Source organism: Vicugna pacos, chromosome 20, assembly GCF_048564905.1.
Source record: "Vicugna pacos chromosome 20, VicPac4, whole genome shotgun sequence".
In the NCBI taxonomy this organism is placed as follows: domain Eukaryota; kingdom Metazoa; phylum Chordata; class Mammalia; order Artiodactyla; family Camelidae; genus Vicugna; species Vicugna pacos.
The window spans coordinates 32,644,798-32,666,059 of NC_133006.1; the positions used below are offsets into that span (position 1 = coordinate 32,644,798).

The 21,262-nt window shown below is 39.3% G+C and overlaps 1 protein-coding gene across 4 annotated transcripts in view; it reads right to left on the bottom strand.

Moving 5' to 3' along the window:
• Window positions 1-21,262, bottom strand: part of CAP2 (cyclase associated actin cytoskeleton regulatory protein 2) — a 141,609-nt gene that overhangs the window by 83,358 nt on the left and 36,989 nt on the right. For all 4 annotated transcript variants that reach the window (XM_072945623.1, XM_006198618.4, XM_072945625.1 and 1 more), the window contains exons 2-3: window positions 13,575-13,696; window positions 9,647-9,747 (exon numbers count right to left, since the gene is read on the bottom strand). In XM_072945623.1, coding sequence (XP_072801724.1) covers window positions 9,647-9,747; window positions 13,575-13,695 — 222 coding nt within the window. In that variant the 5' untranslated portion in view covers window position 13,696. The remainder of the gene's footprint in view (window positions 1-9,646; window positions 9,748-13,574; window positions 13,697-21,262) is intronic.

The following is a 21,262-nucleotide window of genomic DNA, read 5'->3' on the forward strand; positions in this document are numbered from 1 at the left end:
CATATAAAGGGAAAGAAAAATCCTATGCCTGGTACAAAAGAGAGAAATCAGGCCCAACATCAGCTGAAAGATGCATAATCTGCATAGAAGTCCCTGTTTGTCTTTCTCTAATTAAATTCACACTCGCCCAGGTATCAGCATTCATAAGAAATGACTGTTTTTCACTTAATGTTACTGTTTCCCTCCTTCATTTAACTAAGAGCATAGTGGAAGAGTTTTTCCTGGCATTTTGCATTACATAGTGCTGCTCAAAAAGTCTTTGGTGAAGATTTTTTTTCGAATTTCTCATCTGTCATAGGCTGATACTTTAGTAAAATAAACAAAAAAACCAGACACACAAAACACAAGCACAAGCTTTTTAAATTACCAGATTTTGAACACCTAAAACTACTCTGTTGGATTGTTATAATAGTTCTCAATGTCTTAGAATTTTCATCCTTGTCTCATGACAGACCTTCAGCGGGACTTGTGGATGGTGGTGGTCTGTGTACCACACATGAGTAATACTCTCCTGCATCTTTGCATAGGAAATGAGCCACCTATTGTTTCCATTAGGTCTATGGGCAAATGTCTTCCAAGTTTCTAAGGACTAGTTTACAAATGAACTTTGCGGTAGGAGTCCCCATTTAAAAGTTTGGGTTTTTCATTATTCTAAGTGAAGTAAGCCAGAAAGAGAAGGAAAAATGCCATATGATACCACTCATATGTGGAATCTAAAAAAGAAAAAAGAAAACACTACTGAATTTATCTACAAAACAGAAACAGACTCACAGACATAGTAAACAATCTTATGGTCACCGAGAGGAAAAGGAGTAGGAAGGGATAAAATGGGAGTTTGAGATTTGCAACGGTTAACTAGCATAGATAAAATAGATAAACAACAAGTTTCTTCTGTACAGCACAGGGAACTCTATTCAGTATCTTGTAGTAATCTACAATGAAAAAGAATATGAAAACAAATATATGTATGTATATGTATGACTGAAACATTACGCTGTATACCAGAAACTGACACACTGTTAACTGACTATATTTCAATTAAAAAAAAAAGTTTGGGACTGTCTCTATTGGACATATTGAGACAATCTACTGAATTTTTCACTTTTTACTCAGATATTTAAAATTCTGTAACTATAAGGACTCTTGAAACCAGAGAGAGCTGATTATTGGAAACATGTCCATGAAGTTCTGGACAAAAATTCAGTTTTCCAACTGGCCCCTTCAGACTGTAAAGTTACTTCTTGCCTGATTTCTATCATTTTAATGTTAACAATCGAAGGGGAAAGTGACACACCAAGACCCAATCCAAACAGACAAAGCAAATAAAACCCTACTTCTTTTCTAAATCTGACCTTCAGCTTAAAATAATTCCATTAAGGTTCACAAAAATATCCTATCTCAGCTGGAGCTCGTGGGATTTCTATTGGACCACAAGTCAATATATTGATAGATTTTCCTGTTACTTATGAATTCTCATCTAGCTTTCTTAAGCTGCCTTAGAGCTCTAGTCTTTCAATGGCTCACTCTCCTCAACTACAAAACAGGAATGAGAATGAAAGGAATGAGGGAGGTACTAGATACATGGTCAGGGCTACGGTAAAATCAGGACTGTGTGTGTGCGTGTGTGTGTGCGCGCACGCGTGCACAAGTGATGAACAATAATCTATAGAATCTATGTTTCTCAATACTTCACTTGCTAATTCATTACATAAAACCTGGCCTAGATTTTCTTTTTTCTCCTAGTCTAGGATATTGCTTGATCCAAATTGTCAGCCATAGTACATTCATCCATCCATTGATTCAATGATTTGTTAAGGATTTGCTTCTATTTATTTCCACATTCATTTTCATCCATTAATTTAGCAAACATTTATCAGTTGCTTACTATGGGCACAGTGCTGGACACTGAGAGGACCAGAGGAAAACAGCCTACTCCTGGAACTTTGAAACAGACCCCAACACTCGACAGGTGGGCCCAAAGGGATAAAGCATACTACCTTTTTTGGATGGTAAGCTGTTTTAACCAAAACAACTGAAAGTCAACCATCAGCACTCCAAGTACCTTGCCTTTTGAACATACTTATTTTGCGAAGTGTTTTCTGAAAGGGAAAGGATTTCTTTCACAAATACTTATAAGTGATAAATTATTAATTCATTGAAGACACCACTTTTTTTACGTCACCAAAACATCTTACACTTGATATATTAAAAAGAACTGGCTTGTAATGTATTATAAAATGTATAAACTGTCATGTTTTAAAACTTACAATGTTAAACCATAATCTAAATACAACTGGAAAGGGAAAAATATACTAAAGGTAAAAAAGGCGCATTTTGTATTTGCCTTATGCACACTAACAAATCTGCAAACACATTTCCTACGATTAGAATGACTTTTGTCCTCCATCACCCCCACATATTTGACCAAGATTGTTTTTTCTTATATGTAGCGAATAAAACATTATAAAGAATTCTTAGATGAACGGTGGATATTTGTGTGTGTACGGGCATGTCTGTGTGTGTGCGCCTGTATGTGTGTGTGTGTGTGTGTGTGTGTGTGTGTGTTTGTAGGAATGGTTGCTTGAACAGAAATAACAAGATAATCTAAATGAAATCAGGTCATTACTTTTGGACAAAGTATTAATTTTCAGATGCTGAAGCAGCCTCCAGGCAAACAATTAAATTATCCTGAAGTCTAGATAGAAAACAACAAATGTTCCTGTTGTTGGCATAGTTTTAGAAAGAAGGAAAGACAGGGGGAAAAAAAAGAAAAAGGCAAGAGAAATAAAAAAGGACCTATATTTTGTGGTATTAGGTAACATGATGAAATTCTGACATGGAAATAATCTTCTGAAAGGGTATTTCTGAGGGGAAAAAAATCTTTGGAGAAAGGTCGCTGGTCACATTCAGGAGCTTCTGACATGGACGACGTTGCAGATTCTTGTTACGTTTTTATGTAGACCAACGCCATTCCTGTGTGACTCAATAATCTACCCTGCCCCCGGGTACTGGACCAGAGGGGCCAGCCGGTGGGCGACACAGCTTACCCCCAACCACGGCAGCCTGATCATGCTTAAGAGCTCACCCCTGCATTCTTGGACGTTCCCATTTTGCTTACGCCAGTGAACGCAGAACAGAAAGGGGTAATTAGGACTGATGTTCCACAGGTTTCCTTAAAAGATTTCCTTTAAGAAGCAGAAAGAAAAGCACTGAGGCAAAAATTTCCCCCAAAAGTATTTCCTATTCAGGAGGAAAAAAGGCAGGCATCATCTTAACCTGAGAGATTCACAGAACTACTTCATTGTTTCAGCAAAATATTTAGGTGACATATTTTATTTTTGGTGGAGTAAACAGGGAGGTCCTGGTGTGTAGTGCTGCCTGGTGGTCCTTCAAGAGATGTTTAGACATCTCCTATTAAATTAAGGAACAGTAATGTTTCTTAGTTTTCTTTTTAAGGCATTTTTTGTTTTTTTGTTTTTATTTGGGGGGGAGGGGTAATTAGGTTTATTTGTTTTTTTAGTGGAGATAGTGGGGATTGAACCCAGGACCTCATGCATGCTAGGCAGGCACTCTACCATGGAGCTATACCTTCCCCCCAAGAGATGCTTAGGTTCCAAGTCCAGCTCCTTATTTAGAGCCTCCCCAAGGCTCTAAATGTGCTATGAAAACTAGAATGTTCAAGGAAAAAGACAGGGATTAGATGTTCTAATAGCAAACATCCTTAAGTTAAAAAGCAGTCGCAAGGATGTCCAACTAAGGCGAGTTACTTAGCAGGAATGGGCTGTGAGTCAAGGCATATGTTGAATAGCAAAATACGTGTTTAATGCTGAGAATAAAAATTCTCCATGTTCTCGGGAAGAAATGATAACAGAGACGATCTATCTGGGACCTTTCCGAATTCTGCAAAGTTTGTGTCAATAGCACAGTGAGTGATGACCAGGCGGAGACCACGCTAGTGTGATGGGGGAGAAGTGAAGACCCCTGAGGGACACAGCTCATCTGTCCTGGAGGTCACAGTTCTCCCTGTTGCCTCATTCAGCCCTTCTCTGAGGAGACACATGAAAGACATGAGTTACAGTGATGTTCCACCGTCTTCTCATCCCTCGGGCCTCAGCCAGCCACTGTTATGACCTTCTCACATATTGTGGAAATTTACCAGCGGGGGGTGGTAAGAGCTGTAGTGTGCAGTGGGCAGGAAGAGGTGGCAGACAAATGCCATCGCTTCTTACTAGTGATCCAGGTGCCTACAAAGGCAGTGGGAGACCCGGCAGCCAAGGGGGTCAAAACCAGGCATCTCCCAGTACAACGGATGGAGACTTTGGAGACCAGATTCCTGGTCCTGCCACAGAAGCATGATGTCGTATTCAACACATCACCTACATCACCTAACCTCTCTAGAAAGTGAGAAAGACAGGTAGAAAGGAAGAAAAGAAAGGAGAGGGATGGAAGGAGGAGGTGGGTAGGAGGGAGGGAGGAAGAAAGGAAGGCAGGCAGAAAGACAAAGAAAAGGGGGTGTATCTTGGGATGGATGAATTCTAAGGTATTTCCTCCTCTAATAATTCTATTGTAACTGGCTAAGACTGTAAGAAGGGAGATTCCTGCTACGAAGCCTATATGACATCTAGATGCAGAATTCTCTGTGCAAGTCATTTCGGGGAGGTCTCTGCCATTTGGAGCATGTGAAAGACATACAGATCCTTTGGGCTTGAGACTGCCAAGGTATTCAGGTCTAGTTATGACAAGAATAAATGTTCAGATTAGAACTATTAGCAAGAAGCTAGTTAACGGGAGGACCAGCTTGGCTGCAGGTGAGCAGGAGAGTGAGGGGAGCCTGCGTCGAAGGGGCTGTTTCATTGAGTCCACTCCAGGCTTGTGCTTCTGGTCACTGTTTGACTTCTTTGGTGTCGGGGCAGGAGAGTTTTTATATAGACCTAGACCAGAAAGCACCAGAAATGCAAATGGCCACTTTTTAAGTAAGAACAAATTACTCATAAAAAGGTTTCTAAAAATCAAAAGAATATGGATACAATTAGTAAAATACGCAGACATTTTTGCATTATTAACTCCAGAGATAAGCTTATTATTTATTTATTCTGGAGGTAAGGTCCACAAAAAGGAAGAATTGATAAAGAACTGACAAGCAAGACAGACTCATGGAGGCCTCAAGGTCTTTTTAAATGAAGGAGCCTGAGTTTTTTTCTATATCATCGTGAAGGAGGATGATATGTTATCTTGAGTCTCCTGAGTATCTTTTTTCTGGTGTTTCCTTCTGCTTGTTTTGCAAGTTCAGATGATTGAGGTACTTTCCCTGGCGCAGCTCAAGATGCTTTTTAATGGTGATGATGCTGCCCTATCTCAAGCTCTTCATTTGGAAGCTGAACAACTCCCTCATGCATTTACGCTGAGACAACGGGTGAGTCACTCAAAGGGGCCTGAGAGCCCTTGGAAATGAGTCGTCCAGGCTCATTACTAACTAGCTCAAGGTCATGCTAGAAAAAGCAGAGCCAGCTCTAAAATCCAAATACAAACAAGAAGAGCTCACTCTTACTTTCCAACCCCTCGGACATGTTACCTCATCGGCACGCCATAAAATGAACAAAACGTTTTGTAGGTGATTTAAATAAATAACACATTCTAGGAACATCTAGAAGAGTGATCATGACCCATCAAAAGTAGGGCTACAGTAATGGTCTTCAAAGGATGAGGTGAAGCTTCATCCTTTATACGGCCCAGGGACTTAAGAACACAATACTGTGCAGTGTGATTTAATCCTGCCAAGTGTAGTGTGTCATACTTCTTTGTTGAAGTTTACTGCCCTTTTGTTCAAATTGCAGTTTTCCCTTTTTTTTTGGTCTTCCTGGTTTTTATTGTGTTTTCACAGCCTTTTGTCTCAAAGGCAAGTTAAAGAGGGTTGACTAACTGTTCAGACCTTTGAGGTATAACATCATTACAGAAAATTGCACAGATCTCAAGTGTACCTTCAAGGGTTTTTTCACAATCTGAACACATCTGTGTAACAAGTGCCCAGATTAAGACCTAGAACATTCCCAGTCTCCCGATTACCCCTACAGGCACTATCTCCTGAGGATAACCATCATCTTGCTAGCTTTGTCAGGCGAGTTTTATTTTTATTACTATTATTACTTATTTTATCATTTTAGTTTCAAAGCTAAAATGGAACTGCTTTTTTATGTATGCAAACCAGAGGTGGTCATACCTAAGCCAGTCCAGGAAGCTAGAAGAAGAGCTTGGTCTTTAGATCTGGGCAGAGTCTGATCTGGTTGTTCCCCACTAACCTCACAGCCTGACCATCAGTTCTTGGGTGATGCAGCAACCCAGCTCCAGTCATAACAGTGCTGACTTCGGAGGCTGGTTTATTCAGAGCATAAGGTTCTCTCATTTTTACTGAACAATTAATAAAAGAGTACTTCTTTTTAATCCATTTTAACCAAGATAAGAAATAAGTGTTCCAGACTTCTACCAACACCTAAAATGCAAGGTCTATAAATTTCCAAAAAGAGCTTGAGTTAGGAAGGGCTATATGATTTGCAGTTGTTTTTGCATGATTGCCAAATCACTTAGCATAGACCTGAGATTAGTTCCATACACCATGAAAGCAACAGGACAGCTTCGTCAAAAAAAAAAAAATCACATTAGTCTATTTAAGGATAAATGATGGCTGACCAAGGGCTTAGAATCCTGTAGGCCCAGTTTCGAGGGGACCCTTTCCTTTGACACTGAGGACTATATTACCCTAAGCAACTATTATAAAATTATGCCTTGTTTATTCTTTCTTCAAAAGGGTGCAAGCTGTGTCAGTGTTCCTGAGTTGAAGGGTAATTTAAATAAGCCCTTGGGTTTACGTTGCATACAAGAAGGCTTTACAAGATCTAATCTTTTCTAAACCTGTTGTGTTCTTCGGTTCAGCAGAGCTTCCTAATTGTAGCTATTAGCTCCCCTTTTTTGCGGTCTGTTCCGTCAATAGACTATTGAGTGTTCAGTAAATTAAGCCCAACCAGCAGTCAACACATCAAGTCAGACGTTAAATCATAGCTCGGCGGCCCTTATTCATGATCAGTTTCTGGGAAATAGCTTTTAAGCAGAGGGACAGGATTTAACACGATGCACATTTGTGTCATTCTCAAGTTTCCATACTGTACAATCAGGTATGTGAGTTGTTTTTCTTTTTCTTTTTTTCCTAGGCAACAGGTGTGTTCTTGGAACAAAGTTCAACCCCCACTTCTGGCTTATATGAGAGGCAGCAGCTGCAAGCTTAATGTCAGTGACACAAGGTTCTATAAGAGAGAAAAAATAAACTACTTGTTCAGTGTATTAAAGTGATGGGCAGATGGACGATGGCTGCCAGGACTTTTCTTTGTCTGACTTTTTCTTTGACTTTTCCGAGTCTGCATTTTCAGATGACAAGTGTTTTTCTCTCTTTCCCTTCTTTTCTCTTTCTTTCCTTTTTTCTTTACCCACCTTCCTTCTCTCATTTTTAAACAACCAACTAGTGCAAAACATAAATTTCTTTAAGCATTACATATTCATTATTGAAAATATCGCTTCCATTGAGTCACAGTTTCTAGGCTGAGTGGAGAGAAGAAAAAACTTCATATAAGTCAAGCTACACTTTATTTATAATTCACTTTGTTCTAAAAGAATTTAAAGGAACTGTTTACTATGAAATTTGAAGAGACTTATCCAGTATGCAAATCCCACATTTTTTAAAAAATATGCTTATTTATAGAACTGAATCGCTTTGCTGGACACCTGAAACTAACAATGTAAATCAACTAAACTTCAATTAAAAAATTAAAATTAAAAAAATACTTATTTATAGGCTTCATTATTCCCCAGTTAAAAAACACTACATAGAATTTTGTAAGATATTACTAATAAGAATTATAATGTCCTGTGTATGTCAGAGGCATAATGTCAATATTAATGGTAACAACAGAGATACAATAATTATTGGAATAGTGTTCAAGAGACTAAAATGGTCTTCGATCACTCAAGAATCTCTTTTAGTGTGTTGGGGGTAATATGCCATTTTTATATGGCAGTTTTCAGGTACTATCATGCCTCAGTCTAAGAAGCTCAGCCACTACCTTACTGCAGACCACGCTGCTTGCAAACAAAAACATTAAGCTCAAGAACAGACTAGAGCAATTCTAGGGCTCTGTGATACATCTGAAGTGAGTATGTCTTACTACACACACTTTTCTAGAACTCATGTATAGCAGAGTTTCCCCTCTTTTGCTAGAGTATTTCAACAGGGATATTTAATAAAAAATGGAGACCATGAGAAGAATCTTCATTTTTCTTCGATGAGGTGAACAAATACGTTGCAAACGTGATGAGATAAGCACCTATTTAATTACAAGCCTGGAACCACGGGTATAACATGAGTCACCAGATCCCCTGGAAGACTGGTGTTGGGTGTTGTATACAATGTCTAATTAGAGAAGGAGCAAAAAGAGAATCCCTTTTTATGTTGGTTTTTTTTTTTAACCTCAAACCACAATGCTATTCAAGAATCAGATTTTCTGTGAATCTATACTGAAAATGGTTTTGCCGGGACCCTCTCATTGCTAAGAAATCTACAAGCAGATGGATCTGGAATTCAACCCTCTGTGAGAAACAAAGGCAAATGAATAAGAAGAACCTGGTGATAAATTTCTCTCAGGTTTTTAATTGGTTTGGCTTTTACATTAGATTTTCATTGAATGCACGCAAATAACGACCAACCTCTTGGGAGGATGCTAAACATTTAAAAATGTATAAAAAGTGCCTAAACTGAGAGGCTGGCCTAAAGATCATTAAAAGTCTCTACCAATCCAGAGAGTACCTACGACAGAAATTCTACAACTTTGCTTTTCTTCTGGCTGCACTTAAAAAAAAATTGTGGTAAAATACACTACACAAAATGTACCATACTAACCATTTTTAAGTGTACAGTTTAAATGTTAAGTTTATTCACACTGTTGCACATCAGATCTCCAGAATTTTTTCTAGAGTTTAGTTTGCATTGCAAAACTAGAACTCTATACCGATTAAACAAGTTTCTCCCTTGCCCAACCCCTGGCAACCACCATTCCACTTTTTGTTTCCCTGAGTCCGACTACTCTAGATACCTCATATAAATGAAATCACACAGTGTTTATCTTTTGGTGACTGGCTTATTTCACTTGGCATAATGTCCTCAAGTTTCATCCATGTTTTGGCATGTGTCAGAATTTCCCTTTTTTATGGCTGAACAATACTCCCTTGTACGTAAAGGCCACATTTTGTTTATCCATCCATCCGTCAACAGACACTCAGGATGCTTCCGCTTTGGGCTGCTGTGAGTAACGCCCATGGCTACGAACATAGGTGTACAAATACCTCTTTGAGATCTTGTTATCAATTCTTCTGGGTGTATGTCCAGAAGCAGAGCTGCTGGACTGTATGATAACTATATTTTTAATTTTTCGAGGAGCCGCCATATTCTTTTCCACGCTGGCTGCACCATTTTACATTCCCCTCAGCAGAGCACAAGGGCCCCAATCTCTCCATTCCCTCGCCAACCCTTGTTATTTTTTGTTATCTTTTAAGTTTTTAACAGCAGTCATCCTTTCTACAGAGAATAGGGGAAGGAAGTACTCACGTGAGTCTCCACATCACCAGCCAGGATCCTACTCTTCTTTAAGAACTCAGCCACCATGCTGTTCATCAGCTTATCAAAGGCTTCCACCGAGGGTGCCACACCTTTGGAAGAAGAGCGTATTTTGTTATTCCCCAGTAGTTCAGGGAAAAGCTGGTACTGCTCTGCCAATATACGGCAGTTTCAATATACAGCAGTTTATGGAAGCTCAATGTGAATCATGTCTTTCTTCTATTTGCTAAGTCACTCATTCACTCAGTCAGTACTTACTAAATACTTCTCAACAGCTCAAGAAAACAGTGTGTTCTTATTTTTCAACCTCCTGAGTAAACACTTTCACCTACACAATTTCTTTTAGTTCTCCCGCAGACCCCTGAGGTAAGTAGCACTGTCACACTCTGACTGATGAGGACACGGAGATGTAAAGAGACCACGTGACTTGTTAAAAGCATTATACCAAATAAGAGGCAGAGCCAAAAACTGAACCGTGCCTTAGGACTCTAAAGCCAGTGTCCTTTCTTCTACACTGACCTGTCCAGGTGCTATAACTACCTTGCAAATAGTTATCAAAATTATTCAGGACAATTAAAAGGTCAGAATGAACTCTGGGACAAGTAGGAAAAGAAGTTGATTGCACACATTTTGTTCCTTCCTAACTTCCCAGTGGGAGAAATGGCAGTGATGGTGGACTTAAAAATGATTGCTGGGGTAACTGATGCACACTGAATTTTGATCTGCCAAATTACCATAAAAGCTGAAGTGATAATGGCCCGACCTGGTGTGTTCATTTTTTTTGTTAGTCTGGGGGAAGGAGGTAATTAGGTTTACTTATTTATTTACTTTTTTTTAAGAGGAGGTACTGGGGATTGAACCCGGGAGCACATGCATGCTAAACATGCACTCTACCACTTTGAGCTATACCCTCCCCCTCAACCTGGTGTGTTCTGCATTTCTTTTCCTTGCCTTTTTTTCCTATTCTTTTTGTCTGTTTGTTTTTGTTGAAGTATAGTCAGTTTACAACTTGTCAATTTCTGGTGTACAGCACAATGCTTCAGTCACACATGAATATACATATATTCGTTTTCCTTGTCTTTAATTAACAGAAAAATTTTGTCTAAGTCCTTGACTGCATATCCCTAATACTGAGAAAGATTATTTGAGAAATTTAGTACCACAGGCTATTAAAATTTAAGCCAAAAGTCTAAATCTAGGGTTCTCTTTCTTATACTGGACAGAAACATCCATGCTCATAAACCTGTAGATCTTCCTTCCTTTTCCCTGATTCCCAGTTGCCCACTTCCACAGGCCCACATAGTGATGGAAACAGTTGTTTACAGCTCTCTGCACCTATAGTCTAACTTCCAAGCAAGCTATTGAAGCTGAGTTATCCTCGAGTTCAAAGTACAGTGTGTACCAACTTCCAGAACATAAGGGTACAAACCCAAAGGTTTCTTATTGGTCCATTTGGAAACAACTAAACCTGTTTGTTGCTGTGGGTCTGAGAAGTCTCTGCTGAGTGTTTAAAGCTGGAGAAAGTTTTAAAAATGTGATGGAGGCCTCCACATAGCAGAAGGTACAATGATAAAAGGGAATATTTTCCAATTTCCTTTCATCACTCAGTTCTGCTCACACCTCCTCCGGGCAGCCTTTAATGACTTGTCTTTCTCCCCAGCCTGCATCCTTTGAGCATCTCTTAATCAAAGCATATGAGGCCCTGAATAGTAATGCATTGAGACCAAAGATTCTGGAGGATTAGGACTGTGTATAATTCATCTTAGATCCCCTGCACCTAGCACAGGACTTGTCAGTTGGCAGGCATGAAAATATTTCTTCAACTGTTCAGCCAAACCTACCTGATTGTCAGGGTGGGGGAAAAACGTATCGTAAAACACATTATGACACCAGTCTCATACGGCAGTTCTTTGATCTGTGCACACTATGGGTGTGTAATGGACTGGCTTCCTTCTAAAAGTTTCTTTTTAAATTAAAAAAAAAATGTAACTTTAGTTATAACATCGTCCTAATGATGATGTTTACATTTAAGGTGAGAGATTGTCCTTACTGAGTTGTTAAAAACAGAATTTAGAAAATTACCAAAGCTGACTAATTAAAAGGAAACGAAAGCAATATTGCTCAGGATTAAGTAAAATGTTTTAAGGATGGATATCATTCAGACGTTTTACTAATTACCTACTTACTAATTTTCTTCTTCATTTCAAATAGGATAATAAATTGCTGGCTAGGTTGTTTTAAGAATCCTTACTTTAATAACTGGTTTGGAATAATTTGCTATAATAGAAAATATGTGTTTAAATACTCAAGTAATTTAATTACATGCCTCCCAATTTTGCTTAGCTTATTAATTTTCCCAGGACATTCTTTTTTCATGAAGAAAATACAAAGTGTAGTCTAGTACCTCTTTGAGTAAGTGAGCCTCAAATTACTTGAATTTTGGGGTTTTTTTTCCTTTACTCAACATCACTACACAATCTCCTGGGAGTTGGATTTTAACTTTATTTTATGTATTCATAGGCTTTATATTTGTGGTCAGCAGTCTCAGAGAAATGTCTCTTGATCATCTGATGCCAAAGGCATAAGGAAACAAAGTTACTGAAGAGAACAGGAAAATATTTTCTTACAAATAAGATTTATTGAATCTCATATGCCAGCTGTATAGTTAACAAAAAGAGGCTTAAAATGAAATCATAGATGTGTCTCAGTTGATGTGGAAAAAACTTACAGGCCCCTGGCAGCCTTCCTTTAAACAACACCCCCTTCCAATTCATTCAAAGCATTTTAATTTTCATTATGTTCTGGGGGGAAGGAAAAAACCAGCCTGTGCATTTGAGCTCACACAGTAATTTTTGTCCCAGGGCATGTAATACAAGGCACAGCTCCAAATACGCCTGAAACTCTAGAAGCACCAATGTGGATCCTGCCCGGTGAAAGCTTTTTTTGAAGCCCCCTCTTCCCTAAGGCTTTTCTCAATCCCCAAAAGCCTCACAAAATTCAAAATGGGTCAGATAAGGAGGAAATGCGTATGAGACAAGAATAGAGTTGCCAGATTAAATGCAGATCGTCCAGTTAAATTTGAATTTCAAATAAATAATGAATAAAATTTTAGAATAAGTGTGTAGCATGCAGTATATCCCATGCAGTATTCGGAACACACTTCTACCAAAAAAAAAAAAAATGCAGTTTATCTCAAATTCTAATTTAACTGGGTGTCCTGTATTTTCACATTTGCTAAATCTGCAACCTTAGACAAGAAGCTGGAAAAATTACTGTAGATAACTTAGAGAGTTTGCCATGCATGGTATCCTTTTAAAGAAGCAGTTAACTTTTTATAGGTTTGATCCTGTAATTAAAAAAAATTTTTTTGGAAAAGGGTGGTATTAGCATATCATTTAAAAATATATTTGGTTAGGAATAGGCAAAAGCAAAACAACGTGATCTCATCATGTTACACGGAAGTAGTATTTGGCTTCACATCGGTCTCTCTTCCTTTAAAACTGCAGTTCTTAAATTTAATGACTCATTCTCTTTAAAATTAAAATGTACAGAATAATTCCAATTTACGTTCTAATCAAGAACATTCGTTTCTTTTTGATAATCACTGAGATAATATATAAAGTCACTGAGTGTGAAAGAGCAGTATAAACACTAAAATGAAAGAACAATAACATTTGACTCATGGATTATGCCCTTAACAGGCACAGATACAGGTAGTTTTTGTGGATTGTAGGTTGAAACTTTTTTCCTTTTCTCTTTTTCAGGGCTCGCTTGCATCTGGTTAATGTCACGGTCACATACAAAGAAAGGAGGAGGGGAGGTGAAGAAAGTCGACAGAAGTCAGTCTTGAGAACTCAATGATGGGGACAAAATTAAGTGACCCACATAGACCAGTGATGACGATAGTTTGCAGCCCTACCTCCGTTGACACCATTAACTTCCCCACAGTCCCCAGGAGGCCGGTGGGACCCTGCAGACAGCAACTCCAGTCGGCCGACTGCCCGCTCCAGTCTTTCCACGAGCCCCTGCATCTCTGCCATTCTGGAAAAACACGGCACAAATGGAGGCCATGTGAGAGTCAGGGAGGATTAGCAAGCTGACACCATTAAACTGAACGGCAGCAAAAGGAAAACAATAATGGCTCGGAATGGCTTTCATTACCTGGAGAGTACTACATGTCAGGAAAGTAGGTGAAATTCAACAAGACATAAAACTCGAGGCAGGAAAAAAACCCAAATTCTATTGAGCTTATTTTCTATTCAATTCAATGATGTTTACAAGCCTTGTATGCAATGCGCAGATATTCACACTCTTTACCCCATCATCAAGTGTCTCCTCGGATGCTTCTTTGTTCTACAATGTAATTTAGGTCCAGTACTTACTTAAAAGCCCACGAATATACATCTCATAATACTGACAACTCTTCTCCTAATTGGTAATAGTATATTTCAACTACTTCCCATAATTCTTGCTGTTAAAGTCTAATTCTCCAGGGAACCCTAAAACCACTGATAATCCTGGTTTACTCAGTTACCTTAAACCAAAGAGCCCAGCACAGAAGTATGAGAACATCACGCTACATCACTCAGACCATCACCTCTAAGAGTGAACTGTCTTCTACTTATTATAATTTGTTTGTGTCTTTGTTGACAAATTATTTTAAATTACAATTATTCTAAATGGTGGAGGTTTTAATTTAAAATAATAAAAATGGTTATTTCCCTTTGCTGCTGGTTATTTTTAAAGAAAATTTAGTTTTAGGTGGGGTGGGTTTTGGAGAAAAGGATCTTCAGTCACCCAACCCTCTTGGCTGGGGCAAATTGGTTCTGAAGCTGACTAAGGGATTAAGAATAAAAGTGGGGCTCAGTATCTATTCTTCCTGCTTCCAAACAGACCTTAGACAGCTACACTTAGTGTCCGCAGGGCAAATACTTTAAAATTACTGGTCCTGGAATGTAATGTTATTAAGGCTACATATGATGAATGGAACCCAATCTAATTTGACCAGGTGCATGAGAACCAGCGTATGGGTACCATAATTCTGACCACACCAACCTGACTGCTTTGGGCAAAATCAGGCTGCTGCCCCAGAGAGAGGGAAACATGCCTCATCTCAATCAGTGCCCGTAGTCCTCCTCACTCTTTTGAACTTTCCAAGCATCATTCTGAGCCAAAGAGGACTAGTATGTTCCTGCATCACACACCACACTGCCCCGGAGCGTGGGGAAATTTTATTTCTCTAAGGTGTGTAAAGATTTCCTGTGGCTGCTGGGAACCAGGTAATGCATTTATTTTCTGTATTTTGTATTTCGTGAGTTTTGAGCTTAGGCATAATGACTTGCCACTGCCATTTTTAAAAGCAAGGTTATACGTATCAAAACACATGGATGGCTTTGTAATTCTCTGTCCAAATGTCAGATGGTCATCAGATACGGATGGGGGAGTTCACTGTCTGTTTTGGAAAGTCATCTCCTCTGAAACTGCCAGCAGCTACCCTTTCAAAATATGGGGCAGTGTTCTCTGCGCAGCTGAAATCAGCATCTAATCCCAAGAGGATTCAAAATTAGAAGTTTCTCATCTATTCTTTTCCTCTTAACGTCAGAGCTTTTGCTTCCATCGCAATTTAAAAAAAAAAGACGAAATTTAACTGAATCCTTTACGTAATCTTACAAGTGAACTGGGTATCCTGTAGGTGGGTGAAGGCCATTTGAGAAATGATAAAAGCCCCTCAAACCTTTTAATAGTTGCCCATCTGTTCACAGTTATCTATGTTCTGTGTTACTCAACGTGCCAAATGTTACCACCATAGGCCTAGCCCATGATAGAAAAAAATGTGTTTGCTTTGTTAGCAAGCACCCTATCCCCCAAAAGAAAAGCACCAGCAGCTCCCAGAGCTGTTCAGAAAGGTCTGGCCCATTTCACACATCGGACTGCTGTCCCTGACTGTGGCTTAATCAGCCTCCTTGACAAGACTCAAACTCCCACTATCTAATAGGGCTCCGTACGTTGAAAGACAACAGGAGTTAGCCCATAAACTGCAGGGCCGGGCAGATTGGTGTGGAATGCAGTCTAAAAGTGAATCAGATGTCACTTCATGTAAAGTCACCATGAGCTGAAGTCCTGCCACAACCTCTTAAGAGGTCAAAACACAGCTCATGCAAGGAAGCTGGAAAGATGCCTCTGGGTTTTAAATTTTAGAACAGTTTCTAGGAGACACGGAAGAACAAATAAAAGAAAGAATACACCACGATATCAAAAATATACATGCTAGCATTCCCAGAGAAAATGACCGAGTCCAAGACGGCTGTGTCTCACAGAACACACACACACACATACACACACACACTTCTCCCCACATGTGCCCTCAGCTGCTATCCTGGCTCTCAAGAATAAAGGAAGGACAGAGCTGCAGATTCTCCAAATTCTTCCCAGGCAGTTCCATTCGCCTTGGTTTTCCAAAGTGGATTTAGCCAAGTTTGGATGAGGAGGTGGGAGCCAGGAATTAAGAATTAGGCTGAGGAAATGGATAGGGCAGTCAAAGCAAATGTCGAAGCAAGGTCAGGGCGAGGAATGAGTCAGGGCCAGGTGGACGGACAGATGAGTGTGGAGCAGGAAGCCAGCAGAGGAAGGGGGTAAGGCCAGATGGCTGGACAGAAGACAGTATAAGAATCAGAAGATGAGCAAAGAGAAGCCAGATGCACAGCTGGAGACTCGAGAGACTGGGTTAGAGGATGCACCTCGAACTTGGCCTTCAGATTGTCTAGTCATCCCATTCAAGTAGAAGCCAACTTGGAGCTGAAGTTCCCCATAACCTACGGCTTACAGAGGAGAAACACAAACACTTGACCAGAGTTTGAGGGCAGGAGGAATGAAAAAGGGAGAGGAATATAGAATTTCATAACTCTCTTTTTTTAATGTTTTAGGAAATTCTACCTGAGGTTAATCTTAATTCCTTATTTCGTATTAGTTCATGAGTATTTTCTTCTGAGTCTTTTTATAATGGGGACTATAACTCATCCGTTTTGTCATTTTTTTTCCTTATTTGAATTTTCCCCTTGCTTTTCATTTAAAGTTTAATTTTCATCTTTATCAAAGAATGCTCAGAATTTAAAGAGTCAATAGTTCTACAAGGCTTATCACAAAAACACAACAGTCCCCTGACGGCCTCCTCTCATTCTTTGTCTTGAGAGTCAACCACGTTCAGTTATTTTAGCTGTTTCTTTTAGTAATTACCTCCTTATCTCTAAATAGCGTGCTTATATCTCTACGTCTTGTTTATTTTCTTCAGTTTTAGGCATTACCCATTGCATTCCCACCAAAAACATGAGGGTTTACATTTTTCTTGCCCAATGCCCCCAGCACATTAAATGCATGTTTTCTTTTGTGCCAATAGTGTTCTATCGCAATTTTTGGGTGACCGACAATCAGTGTTAACACAACTATGACTACTCCCATCTGAGTCACGAGGTATACTGATTGTTTTCCATTTTATGCACAGCCCGTTTCCCTAGAGCCATGGTTTTTAGTTTCTCAGTTTTTTGTAGACTTAAATGATTACTCATCTCCGAACTCTTCCCCTAATTGTGTAAGTCTCCTTCCAATAAGGCCAGACATATATGGAATTCTCTTAGTTTTTTTTCCCAGAGGCATCTCTTCTGGAGAATCACTCCAGCTGCAAGGATGCACTGCAGGCCTGCTGCACGTCTATAACCTGGGATCTGCCCCCACCTTCATTTTAGGGACTTCCCTGCTCTCCCTCTTATGTGGTATCACCTGCTTCTTGGGTTCTATATCCTCTTTCTTGGAATACTTTCCTCTTAACTAGGAAGAATACTGTCTTCTGAAAAAAAGTACATGAAAGGCCAATTTTTTGAGAACTTACAAGTCTGAAAATAATCTATATTTTGCTCTCACATTTGATTGCTGGTTTTGAGACAGGAGGGCAGGGGGCAGAGCACAACCATTAAAAGGCTGACACAGCAATCAGCACCAAGATGGAGGAAGATTCAACTTCCAGGAGACCTTGAGCTTCATTATACGCTTATTGAAATACAATAGCTGCTAAATGGCCCTCCCACAGGTGCCATGACAGTTTCAACGTTGACCATAAAAGGTCAAAAGGTGGGTGATGGACCAGTTCCTGGAAAATCCCAGCTCCTTCCCCAGAGTAGTTGGAATCATCCTCTCACTTGTCAGCATACGAAGTTACCGAGCCCACAGAAACTAACAACACGCACATCTTGTGGCCGATCTCATTTTTCCTACCAGACCCCACACTCCGAGGCTGTTGCTCTCCCTTCTCAGTAAGACAGCCCACATTCTGCCTATGGAATGTGTATCTCCTAGGCCCCTTGGCCTTTCTCTCGCCTTTTGAGGCAGCCCACACTCTATGGAGTGTGTATCTCTCTGAATAAACCTACCTTCACTCTACTATGGCTCACTCTTGCATTCTTTCTTGCACGAAGCCAAGGACCCTCACTTGGTGGGGCACATCCCAGGGACTCGTCTGAGACCTGGGACACGGCCGTCCTTTCACACCCCTCATTTTTTTCTGTATCAGTTTGGCTGAGTGCAGAATTCCATGCTGGAAGTTTTCTTCACAATTTTAAAGGCATCACTCCATTTTCTTCCAGCTCCCCAGGCTGCTATTAAGAAGTCCAAAGCCATTCTGATTCTTCATTCTTCGTATGTAACCTGTGTTCTCCTCTCCAGAGGAAGTTTTTGGGATCTTACCTGTCTCCAGTGTTTTGAACTTTCGTGATGATGTGCTTTGTGGTTAAGCAAATATTTTCTTTATAAATGATTTTTAAGAGGTGTAAAAAAGATTGAATGGGCAACTGGATATTGTTTGTGTCTGGGTGAGTTTATATAAAACAAGTTTGTTTGTTTTCAAATAAAGAAGTTAGCATTGTAAATATTTAAGCAATTCAAACTTCTCTCACACCAACTGCATACGTTTATAAAAACTTCATATACTTCAATAAGAATATAGCCAATCAGTATTTTCTCATATACTGTCTTGGAATAAAAGGTGTTCTGGAGACAATTTCCTAGGAGAAGAGGTAGCTGTCATCGTTTTAATTTTTTTTTTTTGGCTTCACTGATCATCTTATAAAACCCATCATTAAAGTGCAGATATTTAATTCCTAACACTGTACAATTTTATGTCAAATGTCCAACGTTATGCCAAAAGTACAATGACTACACTTAAAGACGAAGAGAAACATTATTTCTATCCTTTTTCACAGTAGTTTCCAGGAATGGAGAGTTCCCCACACTTTCAAACATTTTATAAGGTCTCAATTGTTTTGCCCATCTTTAACAGGGGTAGTATGGAGTGGCCCTGGCTTTGGAATCATTAGCTGGGAGACACTGGGAAAAGAGCTTAATTTTGTTTGCTTTCGCTGCTATCTGTATATTGGATTGCTATAAATATGCATATAAAGGCATAAAAAGTCTGGCATACGGTGTGACAAACATGTTAGCTACTGTTAGGAAGACACCCCATCTCGTAACACTCTCACAGGAACAGTCAGATCTACATCCAGCCTTCGTGTACGCGAAATGCTGGCCAGTCATCTAGAAGACCTGACCGATGGCAATGGCTAGCTGAAAATTTCAGGGCAGTACCCTGTTGTTATTATTTTCTCAACATTTCACTTTCCTCTGTCCATATACTTACTCTTCCAATATCTCTGAGAGAGGTTTTCTCAAGTCCCTGTGTAATGGTTACTCTAAAATAAGTATTTTGCTAGGTGATTAGTAATTTTGTAGTCACAAAGCTTCTGCCCTAAACATTTCAATAATGACTGTTTTGCTTTTAAATAGTCCTCTGAGGAGGACACAAGCACAATCTCTATGGAATCATTTTTGGAAGATAACACTCCTTGATCCTTCATATTTTCTCACCCAAGCCATCCTAGGCTCGGTGGTAAGGGGTCTGCTAAGGCCCTGAGTACTCATTCAAACCAGCTATAAAAAGCAGCTTTCACAGCTGCTTTGAAAACTGACACCCCTTGGCACAGAGTAAGTGGTGATAAGCCCAGAATAACAGCCTATTTGTCTGTATTACACACTTGGTATCTCCAAGACATACTGCACAGTTAAAATACTGCCTCCTGCCATCTTTCCTGCTAGCACATGGGCACCTTGCCTCCCAAGGAGACCAGTCCGAGCTTTTACTGTGCTGAGGTTGTAGCTGACTTTCTTTGTATCTCCCACTGAGTCTGCATGCTGCTGAGTACATGGAGACTTCTATAAATATTTTTTGATTGACTAATTAATTGGCTACCCCTCACTGCCTTTCCCTTGCCTGCCCACTCACTGGCATAATCCTGGATCAGGCAAAAAGCCAGATTTCCACAGGAGAAATTTCCATTTAAAAGGAGATACTAGATTAGTTTTTCCCACTTAGAACCACTGTGGCTTTCTCCTGTGATTCAGCTAATGTGAGCCTTTGGGCTTTCCATACTCTCTTTTCTTTAGGATTTCAAAAAATTTTTAATTGAAGTATAGTCAGTTACAATGTATCAATTTCTGGTGTACAGCATAATGTCCCAGTCATGTATGTATGTATGTGTATATATATATATATATACACACACATACACACACATATTTGTTTCATATTCTTTTTCATTAGAGGTTATTACAAAATATTGAATATAGTTTCCTGTGCTATACAGAAGAAATTTATTTATCTATTTTTAAATATAGTGGCTAACATCTATAAATCTCAAACTCCCAAATTTATTCTTTCCCACTCCCTTTCCCCCAGTAACCATAAGATTGTTTACTGTGTCTGCAAGTCTGTTTCTGTTTTGTAGGTGAGTTCATTAGTGTTCTTTTTTTTTCTTTTCTTTTTTAGATTCCACATATGAGAGATATCATATGGTATTTTTCTTTCTCTTTCTTACTTACTTCACTTAGAATGACAATCTCCATGTCCATCCATATTGCTGCAAATGGCATTATTTTATTCTTTTTTATGGCTGAGTAGTATTCCATTGTATCAATGTACCACAACTTCTCTATCCAGTCATCTGTTGATGGATATTTAGGTTGCTGCCATGTCTTGACTATTGTAAATAGTGCTGCTATGAACATTTCACTGCATGTATCTTTTTGAATTAGAGTTCCCTCCAGGTATATGCCCAGAAGTGGGATTGCTGGATCATATGGTATGTCTATTTTTAGTTTTTTAAGGGACCTCCATATTGTTTTCCATAATGGCTGCACCAAACTACATTCCCAACAAGAGTGTGGGAGGGTTCCCTTTTCTCCACACCCTCTCCAGCATTTACCATGTGTATACTTCTAAATGATGGCTATTCTGACTGGTGTGAGGTGATACCTCATTGTAGTTTTGATTTGCATTTCTCTGATAATTAGTGATATTGAGCATTTTCTCATGTGCCTATTGGCCATTTTTCTTCATTGGAAAATTGCTTGTTTAGGTCTTCTGCCCATTTTTGGATTGGGCTGTTTGTTATTTTTGTTATTAAATTGTATGAGCTGTTTATATATTCTGGAAATTAAGCTCCTCTCAGCAGCATCATTTGCAAATATTTTTTCCCATTCCATAGGTTGTCTTTTTATTTTGTTTAT